At 39.4% G+C, this 24,144-nt stretch overlaps 1 protein-coding gene across 1 annotated transcript in view; it reads right to left on the bottom strand.

The window, feature by feature from the left end:
• CUBN (cubilin) overlaps positions 1-24,144 on the bottom strand; it is a 142,519-nt gene that overhangs the window by 92,292 nt on the left and 26,083 nt on the right. Inside the window, exons 23-27 of the mRNA XM_080581470.1 lie at positions 16,335-16,521; positions 13,993-14,153; positions 13,284-13,465; positions 12,217-12,373; positions 9,410-9,597 (exon numbers count right to left, since the gene is read on the bottom strand). Coding sequence (XP_080437596.1) covers positions 9,410-9,597; positions 12,217-12,373; positions 13,284-13,465; positions 13,993-14,153; positions 16,335-16,521 — 875 coding nt within the window. The remainder of the gene's footprint in view (positions 1-9,409; positions 9,598-12,216; positions 12,374-13,283; positions 13,466-13,992; positions 14,154-16,334; positions 16,522-24,144) is intronic.

The raw sequence follows: 24,144 nt of genomic DNA, 5'->3' as shown, positions 1-24,144 counted from the left end.
GGGCTCCCTCCCAGCTAACCACTGGGAAGAACACACTTGCCCCCTTTCTGTGCAGGTAACTCTTCCGTAATTGATTTGTTTCTTCAGACCTTCTAGCCTCCATCATAAAATCCAAGGGCAATGATATTGTAATGATATTGACAGATATCTGCAGCACGGTTTAAGATCCTTAGCATGGCAAAAAAGAAGAGCCTCACTTCCTCCTTAATGAAACCAATTGCCCAGCAGCACCCTGAGCGCTCCATTTCATCAGCCCGCACCCAGGCACCAGGGACGTGGTAACTTCAGATGAATTAGGCATAGGTTCAGTAATCGCTATGGGAAACCCCTTATCAGGTTGCCCAGGAGCAGGCGCGCAGGCTGATGCAGCAGTGCGAAGGGGAGGTGCTAGCTCTCTAGGGGATGAATCTGGCTGAGGGACTGCCCTGCAGCAAGGTGGCAGCTGAAAACCATCTGCTGAAGGTTGGAGCGGGGCCGTGACAGCAGGCTAGCTGAGGCTGCAGGAAGGGCTCGGCTCGGTCCAGAGGAGACACGGTGGTCACCAGTGGCCAGTGGATTTTGGCTTTCCGGACTCTTCAGCCTGGAAGCGTGTCATTAACGCCAGTAATGATGATCTGGAGGCCACAGCTGTTCACCGCTCTTTGGAGGAGCAAAGCAAAGCGGCATGACCTGTGGCAGAGGAGCTCGTTGCCAGAACTGGAGTAAAGGCTCAGTGACTAAGCTTACTGGAAAACGGAGTTTCTGCTGGGTGGAAAGAAGTAAATTGGAGGAAAGAAACTTTGAATGTGCTCCATTTGGGCATACTTGCAGTGGGGACATTTTGCTAGCCGAATGCCTCGTCAAGCCTGTTTCCTCTTGCAAAGTGAGCCTGGCAGGAGCCTTCCAGACAGGTAGCGGGGCTCCATCTGTTCAGTTCTCCTAGCAGGAAGCTGATTTTTCTTAGGGCAAAACTTTAAATTTCTCTTGGATAGTTTTATTTCTGTGAACAGGGATATTTTTTCATCAGAAAAATTATTATAAAGGAAAACTAGCCTAATCTGCTCTGGAAAAAAAAGCTGCTTACAAACATTTGTTAGGCAGAAGCCGTAGTTTTGATTCGGAGATGATGGACTCATCAAAGGCAAGCTTTCAGTTTCCTATGAGGGGATACGCCATCCTAGGAATACTGATCCCCCTCATTTTTAGAGGGGATCATTCAGAGTTCTCATTTTCATTGCCAGTAATTCTATTATGAGCAGATAATTCTATTATCTATCATCAATAATTCTATTATCAGATGGCATTCATTCATTGTATAATTATGAATAATTATATCAATTATTCTCTCAATTTGAGTCTTGATACACATTGTTTGTAGTCTGAAAACAACACCACAACAGGTCTGGGCTGTCTGCAGAATTCAGGAAAGGATATTGCACCTTGGATCAGATCACCATGACAAGTGTCCCGCCCATCACCGGAGCCTCTAGAGACATCCTCGCAGAGCTATTCTGACACCAACAAGTATCCCTTTCCCCTTAGAAGTGTGAAACCTGATATGGGATTGTTTTGACTATCTAAACACTAGAGGCAGTGACTACAGGTAGCAGCTCTTCCTGAAGGGGTAAGTTTTTGAGAAGGAAGTTGTGATGACATCGCAACAAATCTGTTACCAGAAAATGAAATGATGCAAAAAACAGATAATATAATCATCATCCAACTACCAGAATGCACTACAAAAAGAGATCACCACTAATTGTTAAAGCGAGAATTAACACAGGTAAAAATAATCAATTTCCAAGCAGTACATTTCCTTTGAGGAGAAATAGAGTGCAAGCTTAAGAACCTGCAGGTCTGTCAGCCAGAGAAAAGAAACAAAGTGAAGCTGCAGGATGTGGCACATTGCTCTAGCTTAGCACCACAGCAACATAACTTTCACAGAAACAAAGGCAGCTTAAGATTTCCAGTGATTTACCGTGAAGCCTTGTTATTTTTATCTCTGCACAATCAGGAGAATGACATAAGGTTATGTTTGTGTTTGCAAGATGAAAAGTGTTTGAAGGTACCAGCTGATAAAAGCCCTCCCTGTATAAACTCACTATAAATAAAGCTTTAGAACCATAGAATGGCTTGTTTTGGAAGGGACCTTAAAGATCATCTAACTCCAGCCCCATTATTATTTACGTATGTTTATGCCCTAGATGACCCTTGATAAAGCTCCTTGCTCTGACCACTGTAGGCAACTTCCTTGCCTCCACACAAAGACACTTCCTTCACTAATTAGCCATTTTCTTCCATAGTACAATAGAGTTTATCATGGGTCACTGGACATATAGGTACACCAGTTAATCTCTTTTTGATATATCTAACATATGGAAATGTATAAATGTCTAGTTTTATAATAGTAAGAGTTGTATCCGAATCTATGTTTTGTCTTATAACCCGAGCCTGAAATACTCATAGAATCAGAGAATATCCTGAGTTGGAAGGGACCCACAAAGATCATCAAGTCCAACTCCTGGGTCCCCAAAGGACCACCCAAAAATCAGACCATGTGTCTGAAAGCATCGTCCAAATGCAGGCTTGGAGCCGTGACCACTTCCCTGGGAAAACCCTTTGAAAATTCCAAGCAAAGTTAAATTCCACATGGAACTGCAGTGACATTTTTAAAAGAAGTTTTCATCTCTTACGGTACTGTTTACTACCTCCTCAAAGAAAACAACCAGAACTTCTAACTGCAGACAAATCTGCTTATTCCTAACTTTCTAAGAAAGACTTATTTCTGCAAATGATATAACAGCAGAAAGCTGCTACAGTGGGAGAAGCACCTTACAGACGGATGGGGCTGGGCCTGGGAACACAGCAACTGGGGGAAATGGAGAAGGTGAGGCCACACTGAGAAGCCCAGGCGGGTTTGAGCAGTTTGCAGTGCTGCTGACTTCTGTGCATGGCTCTGTGCTGCTCCTCAAGTGCTTTGCCAGCCTGGGTGAATCAAACTGCCAGCACAAGCAACATCATCACACTGACGTTGTCAGAGGCCAGCAGGGACTGAATCCTCTCTGGGAATCTCCCCATTTGAGAAAATTTGCACCACATGTAACTGTGGCAATGGAGGAGAGGTGCGGCTTGGTCTTGGAAAAATAAAAAAAAAAAAGAGGGGCGGGGGGTGGGGTGGGGTGGGACGTTCCTATCCGTTATGCTTTCAGGAAAATAAAATTGCCAGCTCATGGGAACAGCAGGAAGAGGATGAACAAGACCTTCCTCAAAGTCTTGTATGGTTTTCTCTGGCTTTTCTGTGGGCTTCCCTTTGAAGAGGGGAAGCTTTTACCAGGTCAGGAGGGCTTTCTCCTGACGCCGTGTAACTTCATATTGTGATGCCTGCACTGACTGGGATGAGCCGCTTCATTGCACAGATGGTCTTACACTCTGGCCAGGCTTTCCAGAAAAATTTGGAGAACGGGATGAACAAAGGAGAGAAGAATCCAGCACTATTAAATGAGTTACAAATGCTATTTCTCCAGCAAGGGGCACGCACGCTACTATCAGCTACATGTGCTAGTATTTCACAGTCACTTTATTGGACAGTGCTTTTTCCTGAAGGTACAGGCAAAGTCACATTGCTCTGAGCTGGCAGGGCGTAGACAAGAAAATGTCCATGAAGCTCTGACTCATTTTGTAAGTCCCAGAGCAGAGTTTCTGCTGCCTTCCTGTGCCACTCGTGCTTCTTGTCATCTGAGCTTTCTGTAAGCATCATGCAACCATTTCACCACTGACAAATTTAGCAGTCTTGATGTGTTTTGTTTTTTTTCTATGTGCATTTCTAAAGTCTGCTTCTAAGTAACCTTTTGAAAAGTAAAGCCAAAGTGTACATCAATTGTGGCAATGCAGGCAAATGGGAAAACAGAAAAATCTTCCCGAGCCCTGAGCCAGTCTTGTGTAGGGTGAACAGCTTTTTAGCCTGACATGCTCCTTTCCCTGATTACCCAGATCTCTCTCTGAAAATCAGTGCAAGAGCTGAGATCTCCCTGTATACGAATGGTGAGGCCTGCCACAGAGACCTGAGGAGAGTTGTCACTTTTATCCTTACAGTCTTACACTGAAGAACTTCTCGTGGAGGCCCATAAATCCCTGAAGGAATTCAGGGATGGGCTGGCGTGCTGCCAGCTTGCATTAACGGATACCACTGCTGCCTGGCCAGCAGGCTGTAATTTGATGTCTGTGGGCAGAACCTGGATGGGTATATTTAATATATCGTCTGGTTCCCCAGGGTGATGTACTACCAGTGACATTTTGTAAATCAATGCATGGCCATAAGCAAAGCCATTCTCTGTGCTTGGAGAATTCCTGGAACACTTTAAAAAGGCACAGTAATAAATAAAATGTCATAATGTTAATCTCCTAATATAGTTTAAGTATATTTACTAATTACAAGTACAGAAGAGAGCAAAACTAGAAACGGGATAAGCTTCCTTTCCCCTATGAGAAGCTAATAAAAAAAAAGAGGATGACCAGCTGAGTGCAAGAAACAATTATCTAATGCATTATTCACAGATGGAGAAAAAGGATGTTATGGCACATCCCTGGAATGCTGCTGTGGTTTAAAAAAAAAAAAAAAAAGGACAAAAAAAAAAAGGGACATATCCTGTTACTACCAGAAGGAAATGAAACAGTTCTCAGGAGCAGATGTCATATTAATTACTGTACTGATTTGATAACATCTATATATAAAGGATGCAGTGGTATTTTAACCACCTAAGCCTAATCACTGAAAGACTCTAGGCACTGGCAGTAAGCAAGGAAGGAAGTGCCTTATTCCAAAGAGGAATAAAGTCCTGCCTTGCAGCCACTGCGGTGAAAGGCCACTGTGGTTATCAGCCAGACAGTTGTCCTGATAAGATGTGCTTTTACATTAACCCAGTGGTAATACCATTGGTAATACCATTGGTAATACCATTGGGTTAATGGTAATTCCATCCTTGCCACTAGACTAACATGCTGCACAGGTCAAAGGGCGTGAGGTTTAGAGAGCTCCGAATCTTGTCTTGCCACATGACATTTTACTATCTGCTTATCAGGCTGGTGGCATCTTGCAAAAGGCTGGGCAAGGTCTTCCCTGTGTTTATAAAAGCAAATGCTAAACAGACTGGACTTCCATGGAAGGTTATACTTTGTGAACAGAAGAATACAGAGGAAGTTTTTAACTGCAGGACAGGAAGATTAGTGGTTTTCAAATAATATTTTTCTTAGATAAGAGAGGAGTAAACTTCAATCCTACTGCAAGACTGATCTTCAGGCAGTAACATTACATTCTCCTCACTTATAAAATAGCCTTGCTTCTGTGGAGATTATGTTCTGTCATACTAAATAAGAAGGTAATTCATCATTATAGATGGGGGTTAAATATATGCTTGTTCAGCTAATAGCCTGGTGAGTGTAGAGGAAGGAATGACATTTCCATGTCATTGTCTGCAATATCTCACTGTCTACAGGCTGATGACTCCTCTAGAAATACTAATGTTAGGTTATTAGGCTAAGCTACACCATGCAATATAATTTAAAGAGCTTCCAATCTAATTACGGTTAGTCCAGCATCACAAAGAAACAGTCTGCTCTTTGGTGTGCCGCGTATCTTATCATTGCCACTTCTGTAAAAGTCTTTGTCACAAGCAATTCACCTTATATTCTTGAAATTTCACTGTAAAACTCCCTGAGAAACGTCAGGCATCCTGTGAGCATTACCAGCAATGTGCCAACATCGTCTGACAGGCCGATACGCGGCACACTGAGCGTTTGCTGAAGTGCTCACATCAGATTCATGCTGGAGGCCGCCACTAGAAAAATCTGCAGGTTTGCCTCCCTCCAACACCGTCCCTTCTCGATTTCTGGCACCTAAGCACAAGGGCAGAAAATCACCACCAAATCAGAAGAGCAAGGCTTCTTCCTGCCTGCCTGGCACAGGTATAAATCCTTTTAAGTGCTGCAGCAGTGGAGATGCAGGCCCTGCCCAGGCCAGGCCGAGTCAGAGTCACTCAAGGCTCCCTGCCGAGAGCGACCGCTGCTCACCATGAGTAATGCCAGCCAGCAGCTGTTCTGGCTCACAACAAGCATCCCATGATCAAAGCAGAAAAGGAAATAGGTAACGCAACACATGGCTGATTTCTCATCGCACAGCTGTGACTGCATTTCAGTCCGAGATAGCCGTGCACTGCACTTGCACTTGCCTGTACCCTTTGGACACCCGGCCATCTCGTTCCTCAACTTTTATTTGAAACCGTTATTTGCTCTAAGTGATGATAATATCTTTGGTAATAGCCAACCACTAGGAATACCTGTGTGAAGGACCTTTTGGTTTTGTCATTATTCATATTTAATTTCTGACTCATATGGGGACTAAGCCAGGGAGCAAACAGCAAATGAATGTCTTCTGTGTGTTTCAGACTGAATTAGTCAGGAGGCAAAATGCTCTTCGCATATACTGCATGTGGTTTTGGGTCAGAAGTGTAGGCTATAATTAAACACGAAGCTGAAGAACAGGCCCTTTGCCATTATGGAGATTGGGACCAAAACCGCAGTGTCTGGGCTAGGGGCAGCAGTACCAGGAATGCAGCCTTCCCACTCTAGCTCTCCCCACCCTACCAACCACCATAATTTTCTCCTTCAGAAATCAGAAAGATTTTCAAAAAACAAAAAACAGAGTTCTAGTTTAAGACACTAACGATGTCATAAAAATATTCATTAAATCTATTTCTCCCACTGTCTTAAAAGCAGCTTTGCTCATCATTTTCTTTTGCAACTGTCGTTTCTTGATTGTACTCTGTTCAGCTCTCTGCCACAACACCTCTGCAGCACTTTATCTGGTCTTTCTGTATCACTCATCTCTTTCCCTTCATTCCTCTGCCACCACAACTGTGATCATCACCTAATCCAACCTAACAGCTAGCCCTCATTCTTCCCATCCCCAGTCTCCCATCAAGTATTAGCAAATATTGCCACCAAACCAGCCCTCTGCTAGCTGCCACAGATCACCAGGCTGCTGCTGGGGCAGTCACAGAGCTAAGAAACAGGCATGGCGTTGCTGCCTGCTGCAAGGGGCTCAGGTTGAAGCTGTCACCAAGCCCCAAGAAGGTGGGAAAAGGGGTACCTGAAAGAACCTGGGGGAAGAGAGCATCCGATCAGCACCAGTGGCCACTCAGTTCTGTGAGCGGAGCAATATGGAAACAGCGTGAGCAGCGGCTTCCAATTTTCTCTAAGAAAATGGTGAAGAGCTCTGGCACGTGGTCCGTGCACCACCCGCTTGTACTGCAGTGAACAGGATTATACCTCTGTTTTCCCAGTCTCATAGTCAGCCAGGACATCAGAGCTTTCCCCTTTTAGGCCTCTTTGCAATAAACAAATCTCAAAACTAGCATGTGGCAGAAAAGTAATTTTATGTCAGCTGAACAGCCTTTGAATCTTTGAGCCTTTTTTTATATTAACCCTTTTTCCAATTTGCAGTGGAGTCAGATTCCACATGGATTTCATACAGAGAAGTCCCAAATATCTGCAGACTGCTTAGAAAGTGAACCACAGATTTGTTCCAGATGATTCCCCCTTTCCCCTACACCACAGAGCACTTCACAGCCTTGCCAATGTGCTCCCTTTCGCAAGACACAGGGTGAGAGCAAATGCTAGTTAGTTCCCTGGCTGGTTCAACCTTGTTCTCTTTTTTTACACTATGGCACATATTTGTACAGCATGCAACAACCAAATAAGAACATCTTTTCCAAGTGGTATTTCTTAATGGCATTTGGAGAAAGACTTCTTCAAGTAATGTGACATGAATTGCAAATTAAAGCCTCCTTAACACACTTCTATGACTCTGTTTTTCCCTTGCATTTTACTCTTTATACCTCTTTCAGTCTGTGTTTTCTTTGCTTGGAAGCAATGAAACATTGTTAAAACAAAGAGTGCACTTACTTTTCTGCTCCCCATCTCCTCCCTCCCTCTAATGTGTTTTATTTCTGTTCTCTAAGTGCTTTGGATCAGGTCCTCGCCTCTGGCACTATTTCTCCAGCCTTGAGCTATGTCTAGAATAGCGTTTTCTGGCAAGTTTGTTGCCCTTCACTGGCTGGCTACTGTGTGCAGGGCTCCTGCCTTTCACTGATCAAGGGCTTAGGCATCTGGAGACTAGCACTGGCCTCTCCATTTGGCTCCAGTATTTCCTTTTCGGCCTCCTCACAAAAAATGAACGAGGTTTTAAGCAACTTCTGCTAGCTCTCAATACAGTGCTCCCTTGTTTATTTTATTTGCATGTCTATTATTTCTCTCCACTCCTGGCCGATAACAGAATAAATTTGGAAAAAACTCCACTTTTTGCCAGTTTATTACCGATTTTTGAGCTCTGAAAGATGGCATAATAAGGAGGTAGGGGGAGTGAGGGAGGACGTCTAGAGGGAGTACATTAGCCCAACGCCAGGCCTGTTGCTTGACTTTCTGCAAGAGCACACTGTAAGTAAGCATCCCAATAAATGTGGGCACTGTTCCTTAGCCCTCTTGTTGGCTGTAAGTAGCCTTCTCTAATATGTCTCTAAATTTCAATTCCTCTTGTGCAAAACCTAAGTAGAGCACAGGGGCTGTGTGCTGGCATCCTGTACAAGGGTGAGATGTGAAGGATGGATTGGTTCAGCAAAAGACTGAAATTGTAAGCAGAAGCTTATAACCCTCAGTATAGCAGTGATCATGACTGCAGTCTACTTCGCACAGTACGAAGTACAAAACTGAGAGAAAATATATCTTCAGTTGTCGTAGAAATAGATTTTTTGAGGAATTGAAATAAAAAGATACTTGTCTTTAGATTGACTGGATTGTTTCGTTTAGCTAAAAAAAATCTCTTTTGTGAATAAATTCAATTTCTTTCAGTCCCTTTAAAGAATTAGGTTAATTATGACAAGTAGGTTAATGTAATCAAGAGACACAGCAACCTTCTATTAAAAATTGTAGAATTAAAACATTTTAAAGCTTTTGAACATTCCCCATTACTTTTCAGATGTAACCGAGAAGAAAATAATTGGGTCCACTGTGTTTTAGTAATCATTACTAATCTCAGAATTTCTTCCGCTTCTGTACATGACACTGGAACGTCATCTCGCTTCAGCCATAAAAAACAGTGCATCTAATCTAAGTTGGTATCTAGACTCTCTGTAGCAAATCAAGGCACCTGCGTCCTCCCTGCTGCAGACATCTGTCTTAAGGTAGGATGAACTGGTCTCTGGCAGTGCTTAACTCCCTACTGACCACAGAGGAAATAGGGAAAATATATTTGGACTAAACATACAGCTTTTGATGGCTAAATTTAGATAAGATAAATTTACCCCTGATCTTCTGCATCCTCATTGTTTTTCTTTATTGGAGAAGACCTGGTAGTTCTTGTTTTTAAAACCTGGGTACATACCTTCAAGTAGTCAAAGTCACAGTCAGATCCATCTTCTAAATCAAAGGCTGTGAAGCTATAGTTGAGCGTGTTCCCCATTGTTGCTTGAATGGTCCAATTGCAGTGCTCACTTAAGGGGTAATTATTTGGATAATTTAAACTTTCCAATATGCCATGGCTACGGTTAACAGTCAGTACTTCGTGGCAAACTGAAAAAGAGGTGATAAATTATATCTGTGCAGTGTTTTTTAACTCAGTATCTCAAAAATACTAATTGAAATTATGGGTACCATTATGAGGTGAAAAATATTTTTATCCACAGATTAAAGAAAAGAAACCAGGCAGAAAGAGAATTGTGACCTATTGCATGTTTTATGAAAAAACAAAAAACAAAAAAAAAACCAAACAACTAGACTTTCCAAACTTGAATCAGTTCTATTATGGTCTTCTTTTCTGGCACTTGCAGACTTATCAGCCAGTTTTTATATTGTGGTATAGATTTTTTTTTTTTGGCTATTTTCTTCAGTTACACATGGTTATTCCTGAAACATGTTTTCTTCTATTTATTTTTTCTTAACTAATAATAGTTAATAATTTGCTCCATCATTTTGAAACAATTCTGGGGGAGGGTGCTCAACAAAGATTGCCTAGTGGATTAAAGTGGTTTATTTCAGCAAACTACAAGAAAATAATCCTTGGCTAAAACAACAAATGGAAACTGTAGTGCTTCCTAGCTCCAGGAATTGGAAGTGAGCATAATATTCTTTAAAAAGGAGCCATGATTTTAATGTTGATTCATATAATAACAGCCTAGCAGAAGTACTGGACACTCACCTGGAATAATGAGAGCTTTCCTTGAAAGACAAAGAAAATTAAAAATAATCTAAACCAGACAAAGAGTGAAATGACAACTATGGCATTATGTCAGTGAGTCTCATTTTCCTGAATCTGTCTTTCACTAAAGACAGAAGATGTCAATATGGGTGATTCCTTCTCTGGAGACAGTGTACAGTGTCTGTCAGGAGCAGACCAGTGTGATGCACAGACAAAATGTGGGCAGGAGGAATGGAGCAGGACAAGATGCTTGCTTTGCACAGCAAATCTGCAGTGTTTGAACAACAGAAATAGCTGAGATTCACTTGCAAAAATCTTCTATTGTCTGTCAAAAGGAATAATACACCTACCTCCTGCACATTTTTTGGATTCTTTCCAAATGATTTACAGAGCAGCAAGGTCTGTGGTTTTAGGAGTTCAAAATGCCCAGAATACAGCTGAGGGTCAGGGTCAGGGTCTGGTGGAGTGGGGCTTTTCTGCAAAGCTACACTGAAGCATATAACTGTTTGAAAGGACAGGATGAAGAGCATGAAATGGATTCTGAAGAATGCAAAATGGGCAAAAGCTGCTACCCCCTGCCATCGGGATTTTATTAGAAACTTATCAGGCACAAAGGTGCCTTTGAATGTTAATTTGATACGATGTTTTCCTTTGCAATGTTTTCCAATTCATCATTGCCGTTCTTTCATGTCCACATAAATGCAACTGGCATCTAAACATCCTTATTTTACACCACTACTTCCTACATAATTTTAGCTTTTGGTCACGCTACTGAAAGCTTTCTTTGGTGCATGTGCAACTTCAGGAATTAAATATGAATGTAAAGTGTAGCTCATACATTATCTGATACCTCAGGTTCTACATCTGAATGGTTTCTAAGCGCTTTCTATTTAATTAATGGAAGGGGGAGAAAGAACCCTATTCCAATATATTGTCTTGATTTTGCAGTCTGAAAATTACATGGTAGATTAATCTGTTGTATCTTTAAGTAATTAGGGAGCCAACGCTCCTTCACCCTTCTAATTACAGTGTGTGCCATGTGACGAATAGCTTTGTTGGTTTTTTTTTGTTTGCTTGTTTTGTTTTGTGTTTGAATGCATTTACTATTGTCAAATGTAAGGCAACTTAATGTCTAAAAATCTAAAGCTATCTCTATCAGTTGGGGGCATGTCATATTTAGAGTACCCAAAGATACCTATAGTTCACGTGTGTGTGGTGAAATTCTGTATCTTCCGAAGCATATCTAACTGTATACACTAGAACATATAAGGAGAAAAGAAAACACTGGGACAATATCCAAGGTTATGACTGGGAACAGAAAACTTTAATTCTTCCCTATCTTCTTGTATTTTGTTTGTTTGTTTTGCCAAATGTTAATATTCCAATATTTCTGGGCTAGAACAATTGTACATAAAAATGTGTGCAAGAAAATTGTGACCCTTACCACAAAATATAAAAAATGAAACTCTTTGAAGTGTTCCAGGTAGGCTAAATGAACCCAAGCACCCGCAATAATCCACGAGGGCTGAAGGTAACACCTTTATACTTTGCCATCCTGCCTCACAGCAGCTAGAAGGGCATAGAAGCCTATATTCTATCTGCCTTCTCTATTAAAAGGTGTCTATTAAAAGGTCTCTATTAAAAGACTCTGTAAACAGACGAGAAAGAACAGTCCAATCTACCCTGTTAGGGACTTCCAGCACTTGGTATTCTGAGTAACTCTGGAGTGGAAAGTACCACTGATACAAGTAATAGCAGCAGGGCCACCTCACCAGCTTTCTTCTAGGGAAGAGATTATCTCTGTGACGGGTAGATGGGTAGTTAATTTTTAGTTCTCTGTGTCTTGTGACTGAAGCAGACTAAAGAATCTAGGTCAGTGATATGCTCCACGCTTTGTTCCCTGTTCATGAATAAATAAGATCATGGACTGCGAGACAGTTTCAGGACCAAGCTGAACTATAGAAACATGTTCTTATCTTGTTTTGCTTACTTACCTTGTTTGTATTTAGCTAAAAAACCTCCACCTCGCAGACTGCTATCTGTCCTTAGTTTTATGTACACACTGTCTCCACTTGAACGGATGAGTTGTGGTATCTGATTCCCACAAAATTTACCTAGCTGTTTAGCATTGCTGCTGTTGCCATCATATACCTTAATGGAAAAAGAGAGAGAGAGAGAGAGAAAAGGGTAGAGAATTTAGAAGCAGGCAGAAAAGTGTGTTAGTTCCCCCATTAAATATAATTTTGGTGATTCTGCTGGTTGCTACAGAATTTGAGGAACTAGAACTGTTTCAACTTTGACAGCACAATGCTGACTATTGAATTTACTAAAGCTGGTAGCACTACAAATCCAAGTAATTTCGCCTTCCAAATGTCTGCTTAGGGAATTGTTTCTGGGTACAAGAGAGGTTAAATTCTATTTTTTGCTCAAAGGAAGCCTCACAGGCATTTCAGAAACAAGCAAATCAGTGGAAAAACAGGAAGCCAATAATCAAATACTGGTGGGTTTGGGGGGGGCTTACTCACTGATAAGAAAAAACTGCCCCATTTCAATTCTAATAAAAATATTCAAATAATTTACCAACAATTTGAATATGGAATTTGGGATTAACAATAGGGTTATTGACACTATTGTGCCATTTTCCTTGTAATTTGCTAGGAGACCATACTTAGTCCTTGGTCCAAAACACAGTGAATTTAATAGATGGAGGCATATTCTTGTTTCAGTGGCCCATCTAGACATAAATGCCTTTCTTACTTTGCGCAACTACAGACGCCACTGCATTTCCTCTTGCTGCTCTGTGATATGGAACCACAGAATCACAGAATCATTAAGGTTGGAAAAGACCTTCAAGATCAGCTGGTCCAACCATCACCCTGCTACCAATGTCACCCACTAAACCATGTCCCTGAGCACCAGGTATGAAGGTAGCATGGAGCTTTCCTATTCTGGGTCTGTTCACATATGAACATTTAAAGACCAAAGCCATGTGTTTTTCTTTGCCTCTGCATTCATCATACTTAGCTGCCTCCTGTGGAGCAAAGGGTCATGGGGTACATACCGCAAGGTAATCAAAGTTGCACTTTGGGTGGTTCTCTAGATGGAACTGTTCAAACTGGATTTCAAATGGGGTTCCTCGATTTCCTCTGAGCAACCAGTAGCACTCTGAATTGTGATAATATGGCATAGGGTAGTTGGGAGACATGAAGATGCCAGAAGCTGTCATCAAAGTCCCACCACAACCTGATAATGACAAAGAAACCAAACCAACATTTAACATCAAAAGCAGTGGAGAATTAGAGGTGATGTGTGAGATTCACAATATTGAGTTCTTTCACGTGTCCTGAATGTCTTGAGTGATAAACCAAAAATCTTCATTAAGACAACAGTAAGTGGAAGGGAACCAGTAGCACCTAGAAATATTAACCATCTAATTTATAGACTGCTCCTGTTTGATAGTTACTTTCCAAATAAAAACCTGTTCATTAAATTCTTCCTTACCACTACTTTCCCAAACACCAGTGAAAGCTGATGCTATATTAAATCTAGGGAATAGTATATCCTTCTCATGGACAAAAACAAAGCCCATACATCAAGAAAGTTAAGTTCTTGATCTAAATAACCTGACTATATGCCGCTATATAATTAGCAGAGAGATTTTATGAGATGAGAAGCAGAAAAGATGTGGGGAAAATGTGAGAAATAAAAAAATAAAAAGAAAGATCAATGAGATGTGCAAAATGGTTTTATACTTGATATACTCATTTTACCTGCTGATGTGCCATCCCACTCTGCTGAAAATCCCTGTCTTGTGCCAAATATGTCACTTACAAACTTTATCCACAGCTTGTTACCATGAGAGATTATAACAGGAGGCAGGTCTGTACCACAGTATTTTCCAAGAGGAGGAGAAGTTTCATAGCCTCCATCTCTAGAATGACAGAGAATAAAAACCTTGGGTCAAAGAGGGAAAGTGTGAGAAATATTAACACAGCAAAAAATCTTGGAATTCTTTCAGGCCCGGGAAAGACTAAACTTGGTTCTTCATCTTCCACAGAAAGACAGCTACCAAATACTGGAAAGGTCTCACTGCTTGTGGTAAGAGGTCCTACCACAAGCACCTGCTTTCTGGATATGTCCAGTGTCTAAACTCAGCTGTCAATACACTGACAGTCTCAAGAAGTATCTCAAGTGTATTCAATGCTGCAGAAGCAGGACCTTGTCTGTATTCTACAAGGTGGCGGTCAATGGTGTAACCAAAGTAAACTTCTAATTTGAAGAAAAAACAACATTCTCACTTCTCACTGTCTCACCTGGCACAAACACAGATGAGCTAATTTATTTTTAAAAATATGTTTATTTGCCACCACACAAACAGGAATCCATTTCTCAGAACTCATATGATGCATACTTTGAAAGATGCATTCACAATTGTTTCTACAGCCAATTATTTCCATCCATAATCTTTCAATAAAGTAATATTTTCAGTAACATTTTATAATACTTTAATCAGGATGCACATCCAATGTTCTGTTGTGCTGCACGTATCTCATGGGAATAAAAAAGATGGTAACAACATGTTTATCAATTGCATTATAATCTTAGCATAAAGATTATATAATTTCATATCAGGCAATCATACTGCAAATACCCTTACAGGTCAATAGAACAATAATAAGCACATTTATACTCAGATATGTCATCTTGATATGATGTTTCTTAAGAGAACAGTAATTCTTTCAATTGTATTTTCACAGGTTTATCCTTGCTTTTGAGAGAAATTTCTGCTTAGATATTGCAACTCTCAGAGGTCTTTTTTCTTGTCACCCTCCCAGATTAGACTGCTTGCTGCTATCTCAGGTTACTAGCAGCTGAAGAACTGTGCCAGAACCTCTTCTCACTTGCCTCTCAGCCCCTGCAGCTGTGGTCAGATGAACATTTTCTTAGTTGACTGAATGTAGTTTATCATAGGATACCTCAGGACAAGAACCCAGAGTGGCACCTCAACTAAAACTAATCTAGCTACACCATTTAATGGTATCAAGTTTGAGGAGACATCTCATGGAAATCCAGTTACGACAGCAGCAATGTGCTGAGTTACACTTGGTGATGTTCTGACACTATCTGAAAACCTAGTTAATACTGCTGGGTTCTTCACAGTGACATCAGAGTTAGATCTATGTAATAAATAAATCTTTTCAATTTTTGAGGTGAAAAACTGAATAAGAAAACTGCTGTAATTCAGATCAATCCCAAATTAAGGCTGTAACAGTTAAAATAAAGTTAGGTTAAGCTTAATCTCTGATTGTTGTTTTAAAATGAAACACTTCACTTAGAAAATATTGAAAAAGTCTTTCAATTTTTCATAACTTTCTCCAGTTTGTATGTACAGCTGAAAACAAACAGCAGGAATTTATAATCTCATTCCAACCAATATCTGGTATAATGTTCAGAATTAGTTCTATCGTGGTGCTCCTTGAGGTCATGAAAGCTCATGGCACACTCAGAGTTAAAAAACACACTGCAGTTCTGCAGCTATGGTTCATCCAGAGAGCTAGCTCAGGAGGAGAAAAATAGGAGCACTGACAATTCAAAGTGCAAATCCCATACAGCAACACAGTGCACTACTTACTTGGTACAAGCTGTATTGTAAGCATGCAGCTAACTTTCCTACAAGTATTACCCTCTCCCCCTTGTACTTTTCTCTGTCCTCTAAAATTTACTAGAAATCACCATGTCAATATCCTAAGATTAACAGTGATACCAGTATAGCTCAGTATCACAGATTATGCATGTCCCTAGTGCTACATCACAGAAAATTGCTCTTTAAAGACTATAATCATAAAAAAATATTTCATAAAACAAGCAATAAAACTCTTTGTTTCTGCTCTGAGGAACAACCAAAATACAGTGAAGGGCAACAGAGTCCCAGAGTCCACACACACTACTTTGGGAAGGTAGCAATTAAAGTTTTCTGATAATGGCTAATTCCTTTTCTCACCCTGACAGCACAGGCATACAGCTAAAACTATAGCTTCCAAATGTGCTTGAGTGGATTTGGATAAATTTGGTGGTTATCAGTAATAAGGAAAACAGAAATAATTAGGCTTGCCTGATTTCTACATAATCCTCTGTACAGCGTTTATTCCCTTCCAAGGTGAAGTTGGTGAAGCGAAGCACAATCTGTCTGTTTATTCCCACTGTGATGGTATATATGCACTCTGTCCGGACAGGGTAGTTATTCGGATAGTTTGGAGATGTTAGCACACCAGTTTCAGTACTGTAGTTGTGTGAGCACACTTTAAAAAGAACAGAAACAAGTCTGAATTTTAATATCTATGTTAAATTAACAGGAAGTTTCTATTTCCAACAGACAGAGGAGCAAACATCCTGTGCTCCTGTGCATTATAACACATCCTGGACACATCTTACTGCTGAACGTCATCACTATAAACTAAAAACAGAATCCAGATTTTTCATGGAAATTCTTATATTTGAGTTGATTTTTTTTCAGCTTTTACCAGAATGCCATGCCTGTTACAAATAGGCAATGTAAGTAGTTCCAGCTGTCAAGTTGGCTTTGACCTAAAATGCAGGTAAGCAGAAAAAACGAAACTGTAAAGGATGCCTTGATCAAAACCAGAGGTAGGATTTCTGAATTTTTGAAGAGCAGTGGTGGTGGAAACTGAATGCAGTCTCTAGCTACATGTGGACACTATGTTGTTCTTAGGCACTCCCCACAATTAGACCTGGGAGATGGGGATTTTGTATCTTAATTTCTTTTCCCATTTTCAGGGCCATAAGGGGCAATCACCTGAAAATAGTATAATCCTTAGATTGTGAGGACAAAGCTGTTCTACTTAAAGCTTTATACTAAAATCAGTTACATCAATTCTCCTGTGACTGCTGGAGAAGCATCATGGTATTATGAGCTGGAAAGAGGAAAATAGAGTGTACTAATACTGAGCCAGAACCTGAGAAATAATTTAAAAAATAAAAAATAAAAAAAGTTCTTTGAAAACACAGGTATAAAGACTAGAAATAAAAATATCTTCTATAAAATGGTACAGGAGATTTATTTTGGAAAAAACAATAGCCATGTATTAATTGATCACAATCTCGGTAAGCCTTTGTGATCTGGCTTCAAAAAGGACAAGAAGAAATGTGATTCATGTGAGATGTTTCCAGCTGGAATGGGGAATCTCAATACCACTACAGAAGGCAGTGTTGACATGTCACCTGGATAAAAGTGGATAACCCTGCTCATCAATGTTCTGGAAATCAAATGAAAACAGGTAAGAGGGAAATTATGGAGATGGTGGGAAATTAGATTAGAAGGTAAGAGAGATTAGAAGTGCTTAAATAGTTTATCTTAGCAAGTGAAGGATAGGAGAAAAAGACAGAGAAAAACATCGAGAAGCATGAAGAACAAGAAAAACGTAACACTCTCTTAATGACAGTACAAACTCCAAAGTTAAAAACTGTCCATGAATACAGATACGCAGAAATCAGGAGATAGTTCCTACTAGGAAGTCAATTTGTAAAGCAATCATCCAACCAACATAACAGAAGCAAAAAGAGGAAAAAAGTCTTCTTCTTCTTCTTCTTTTTTTTTTTTTAATGATAGTTTGATTAATTTAAAAATGGGATCACATGATGTAACTCTTGGCAGAAAAAGGGCAGGGGCTAAAATTACAGGCTGAATTTGATAACCCTGGAGTCTTGTTCCGGTTCTCTATTCCCCTACTTCAGATCCTATAGGTTGCAAATATAAGAAATGAAGATTTCTTAGACATTCTATCAAACAGACAGGGTTAGATGGATTATAAAGTAGAACTGAAAGTGAGCAGAATACTATGATTAACTTTATACTAATTTAAACCAGTTGTCACAGGTCTCTAAAACCTGTTTTCTAACATAGCACAGCTGCAGTGTAGCAATACTTGTACGTAATACTTCAGTATGCTTAATAGTTTACAGGGACAGGCTGAAATGACAGCTCAGGCCCTTCATGTCTAAGGTTGGTCATTTCCATGTCTGCTTTCTGTCTGTTCTAACTAGTAAAACACTTTTGTTTTTTCTGGCATTTGAAATAATGGGTAGAAGGGATTATCTTTGAAGAAAAAAAGTGGTTGTTTTTTTTTGCATTCTTGGTCACCCGGAAGGCCTCTGTTGGAAATGCTTTCTGTGGAATAAATGCCCTCAAAGCAAGACACCAGACACAGGTTCCTAATTCATCACAAGATGGACAAAGAAACATGCTGTAGAAACAGGCCAATAAGTTTCTGCCATTGAGCTGTACTTTGGTAATTAATAAGCCAAAAAGGTTTCATTACTAGTTCACCTAAAATCCTGATCTGTTAAATTCTTTATCTAGAATTTTAGTCGTTTGTGTGTTATATTATAATATCCTTTAATATATTCATGCAACTCTCATGTCAGTCTTTGGCATCTTAAAAACACTGTGCTGCTTTATAAATTCTTATAATACACTTGCTGTGCTGTCACCTCCTATGGTGTTTCATCATATGCATCATTAAACCCCCGATCCTTCAGTCGTACAATTTGAGAACCCTGCCTGCAGGGTTAGAAATCTGACTTTAAAATATGACCCAGGTTTTTCCTAAAGACTCTATAGACAGAAGGTAATCAAAAATTAAATTGAAAAGATGTGTTATTTATTAGGTTACTTATTTCTAAATAATTATTACCTTCTGATTTTGGAAGGGTGGGTGCTTGACTTACGAGCATGTAATGCATAGAGGGGTTGCCATACTGCTATTCCTTATTCACTCAGAGGCTGAGATCATGAATACTATCTTTCAGGCTGCAGAATATTAAAATTGATGTACTAGATAAGGGCCCTTAGGGTAAAATTAGCAACAAGGAAGCCAAATTATTTTTATCAGCCCTTTTAAGAATAGTTTCCACAGAATTGTCAAGGTTCCCTCCCTCACCAAAGTTTGCTTTCTTGGGAGTAATCCATACAAAAATTCATATCCAAAGTGTGCTAAGTTTAAAGTGGATGCTGTGTTCTGCTCCACACTCTACACAACAATCTTCACTATGATCTAAGAGGGATAAATATAGATGGCCTCAAGTTGTGCCAAGGAAGGTTTAGGTTGGAAATTAGGAGAAATTTCTTCTCAGAAAGAGCAGTCAGGCACTGGAACGGGTTTCCCAGGGAGGTGGTGGCATCACCGTCCCCGGGGGTGCTTAAGGAAAGGTTGGACGTGGTGCTTAGGGACATGGTTTGGTGGGTGACATTGGTGGTAAGGGGATGGTTGATCTTGGAGGTCTTTTCCGACCTTTATGATTCAATGACTCTATGATGGAATAGTGACTGCCTTAGAAATGTCAGACCTCTGGCTACAGTGAAGTAAATCCAAGTCTAAACTGCGCATATACTGCTATGAAGATTAGGAAAAGCATAAACAAACCCACGTTTTGTGTCAGCCAAAACTCTTCTGTTAAATGGATTAATTTGTTTCATTCTTGTTGTCAGCAAGAGAGCTGGCACTCGTGTTTTGCAACCACCTCACTAACACAGCAGTTGGGGCTGTGCTTGTGCACTCATAGTTCCCCCAGTGAAAACTGTTAGCAAAGTTAGCAGGTAAAAAGAACTTTGAATCCTCTGCCAAAGTTCAGAACACAGTCTAACTCCATAATGTGCTTACAATATGCCTGGAAAAAATACAAATTCAGTTTAGTTTGAGGACAGTTATTGCAGCAAAGGCAAATCAGAAGAAAGCAACTGTCGTGGACAATTGCACATCTTGCTTTGCCAGCATGTGAAGTTTCAAAAGCTATTCAATCTGCTTTCTGATTTTGGTACTGAATGTTTGCTCTTCTGGAAAGAAAAAAAAAAAAAAAGCCTTAAATGCCAGCTTTTGTACCACTCACTCATGCAGTCATGCACAGTGCAGAAAATTATAACCATGTCTTTCCTATAAAGAGATATTCATCATTTGCCACAATTCTAATTAATTGAAAAAAATATATAGTGTCATAAGTAAAATGGCACTTTTCTTTCAATCTCACTCTGCTAAAGGAAAACTCAGATCCCTAATAATTAGACCCTTATGTAACGTCTTCAGGGAAAAAAAGGGTAGAAAGTATCACATGAAATATATCCCTCTCCACAGGCAACGAGAAAGCACCTCAGGGCCTTCTATAACTGCTGCTGGCAGATCTAACAGGCTTAATTTTTACCAAGAAGACACACAAAGGTCCTTTGTAGTGTTTCAGACCCAAACTTCTCAAAAACACTATGTACGGTTGTTCAAAAAGAATCTCCAGCTCTCTCCTGCTTATCTACACATAAACACACACACTGTACAGTCATACACACACATACAGGCTTATAGAGGCATACTAATAACCTGATCAAACATAACCAGAGGCCTAACAAGCTGTCAGTTGCCAACTGATTGAGACCTTTTCCTCAGGGTGAGCTAAGCAGATGCCTAAGAGAGAGGAGTCCAGCTCGTTTTTTTTGTCTTAGCTCAGCCTCATTCGCCCATGCCCTGTATATGTGCACGGACATATTTGTCAGACATTGCTTTCCATTAGTGCCTTTGCTCATTCAGCTGAAGAGAAAAGCCAAGCAACCTCCTGATAATTGCTGGGTTTGGTCAGCACAATGTGAACCGAGATCTCAAACTGTATTTAGCTATCAATAAAGACACACAAATCTATCACCTTCGGGCATGCTTTTAAGTCCACGGGTTCACAAATACTTTTCTTTCTTCTCAAACTCTAGCTCCTGCAGTAACTCATTGTCAGCTATCATATGTCACACAATTCAGTTATTTAAAGCCAAGTTATTTCTCTTGATTAATCATATCATTTACAATTCAGACTGATAAGAAGGAAAAGTCTTATCTTTCACCAAAGCCAGAGAAATAACAATAAAAATGATAAAAAGAATAGTAAATAGGAATAAAAAATGTATCAGGAAGGCAATCTGCTTAAAGACCTGTTAAGGCTGGCTTTTCTCAGAAAAATGTTTTAAATAAAGCCTCTTCAATGGAAAAAAAAACAAACAAACAAAACACCACAAAGCAAAACTAGTAAGTACCCGTTGATTAGTGAAGAAGGTAAGGACAATGAAATACATACACTAACTCTAGTCTCATTTCCATTGAAAAATTGTGGTCTCATTATTTCAAGACCTGAGTAACACTTCCAGTAAAGACTTTCAAAGACTTTTCAAACCTTCTTTCAAAGATTTTTCAATAATTTCACATGGGTTCCCTGTGGCTTCGTCAGCCAAGGCATGCAAAAGAAAACCCAAATATCTATCATAATACTTACACAACTGTTGTGACACTTATCTACATGGTATTTGAGTCCTGGACTCTGGGAGATAGATCCTAATTTACCTTAGTTTCCATGTGACTTCCCTCTCAAAAGACAGACTGAGGTACAGACAGTTTAAGTGCGAAATATACATTTTAAACAACTGAGTATCATGTGGGCATATTTGACTGGAAGATATCCAGTTGTATTCCTGCCATATGAGCTATTCACAGCTACTAGCTGGCAGACTGCTAAAACTGTTGTCTGTACTTTATGGACCATAGCCACGGATGTATTTCATGGCATTCAAATTTTTCGACAAGTAAATATAGCTTTACAATTATTTTCAGGCTACTCCCCAACTAATTAATATATCACAGATAAAGCATGCTAAGATATATGGAGAAGAAACTTAGTTTTGTTTTATAAAAAAAAACACTTTTTTCACTCATATATATCCTCTTTTTTTGCTCTTATTCTCTCTCTTTTTATTTTTTTTTTTTGGGGTGCATGTGATAATGCTGTCCATCTTTTCAATAGCTCATTCTCTGTAAAATAACTCCAGGCAAAGGCCTATTGAAACATCTAATATGAAACAGAACAGCTTTGACCAGTTCTGATATTGGTTACACTGTAGTTGGCTAAGAAAACATAGCTCAAAAAATATGAAGGATTCTTACTGCACAAGGAACGTTATTAGAACCGTATTTTTCTTAGCAGAAAATAGACAGCAGATGTAAAGAAAAAGAAATAAAAAAATAAAAAACCCACAGCTTTGGTAAATCTCTCAGATATGATTATGTTCAGCAATTTGCCACTTCAGTGTAACTGAATATATGTAAGATGAATAGCAGGCCTAAAATTCTCACAGCGGGAAAACTAAACTTGATACAATTTCAGGGCAGTGGGGAGTTACTTTTCACAGTAAAGCCCACATACATGTATTTGCCTTCAAAATTTGCAGCTTCAAAACCCTTTATTCTTAATCAAAAAAGAATGTTAGCAGTCCAGTATTTATGACTTTACAGTACTACTATGCTTGTGCTGAGACCAAAAGAGAGATCTCTGTAAATAAAAGAAATCGTAGTTTCAACTTCTCTATAGGGTTATTAGTCTCAGTTTCAGTATTTATCGAAAAAACAATTATTCTAGAGAACATAGTTCTGGGTCTGAGTGAGAACAAATTGAGAATTAGCTCTTTTGCAAGACTTCTCATCAAAGGCCCTGTTTAGCTGAAGAGTAGTCAGGATATTTAATTAAATAAGGGGAAAGAAAGAAATTATGGGGCAAGAAAATTATGGGGAAAGATTCATCCAAAAAATCATATCTGTTGCTAAAAGACTGAATTGAGACATTTTATATTTCTTATATAAAGTTCTAATATAGTTTCTAGTTGTTAACAGTATTGAAGAGAAAAACAGCTTTTTCATTTTTAAGGCACAGTTTAAAACCTTTTTATGGACAATACTGGTACAGTTTGAACCTCACATGATGCATATAGCAGTGCTTTGGATGAAAAAACTAGAAATTCCAGGCAGCATCGTGGTGGTAAAGGAGGGGACATGGAAGAAAAGAGGCAGAGTAGAGAAGGTGAAAAGAAAATCTTGGGGTTTCATCAGCACCGAGATAACTAACAAAACCAGAGAAACAGGATATCAACAGAGACAGAAATATAGATGTATTCTGAGTAGAAAACATTTTGATCTTGATAAAACTGTGAGACAAGTTACTATGGGAACTATTAGGAAGGAATTGAACCTACCTGTGAAAATATTAACTTGAGGTAAGGTAAAGGAAAAAAAGGAAAAAATATCACAGTAACAAGCAACAGAATCACATTTACAGAAGCCATGGTTAGCAGCTGCAAAAATCAGGACAACAAAAATACCTTCTTTACTAGGTAGATAATTTCACAATTTTTCAGTAGTAAGCACTCAGAGTTTTCAAACTACAGAGTCCTCTTTTGGAACGATTTTTCAAAGCTCAACTTGGTTTTGGCCTATTATTTTCCAATAAACAAAAGGTTCCTCCTTGAAATATTTCTTATTTTATCTTTATTGTTTTTTACTGACCTTCTGGTTTCCATGCCAGATAACTCAAGTATAAAAGAGGGCAGCTGAAAAAATGGATTATTTGGATTTATAAGTATTCTGTAATGAATGAAAACACAGTGGCAAAATCTGTACTGGTCTCGCCTACACACATGCTTGAGAGATGAAATAATAGCCAAATTGCCCAAGCTGTCACCAAGAAAGCAGTTATTTTTTACAAGGGAGAAACTGGATAATTTGTTGTTTTTAAATAGGTTGGAGAAACTCAGGAAGGAGGTAAAATAAAATAATTAAAGTAACTAAGAGCAAAAAAATGATCAGTCATTGGTAGTTTATTACCATAAAGATGAGTACTATGAATTTGTGTTATTCATCTAATAAATCCCTTATAGCCTGCCACACATATACACACATGCACAAACCTGACAGAACCTGGTTAGTGATGGTTACATGAGTAATCCAGCTATAAATATATTCTCATTCTTACTTTTGTTCATTGTCCCCACTCTACCTCTTCTGTGGTACATTTCTGCTAGGCAGAATCTTTCTCTTTACCTGCACATATCCCCT

The sequence above is a fragment of the Anser brachyrhynchus genome, assembly GCF_964034855.1.
Source record: "Anser brachyrhynchus genome assembly, chromosome: 2".
In the NCBI taxonomy this organism is placed as follows: domain Eukaryota; kingdom Metazoa; phylum Chordata; class Aves; order Anseriformes; family Anatidae; genus Anser; species Anser brachyrhynchus.
The sequence above is the reverse complement of the archived record's forward strand: the minus strand, read 5'-3'. Positions and strand labels throughout refer to the sequence as shown.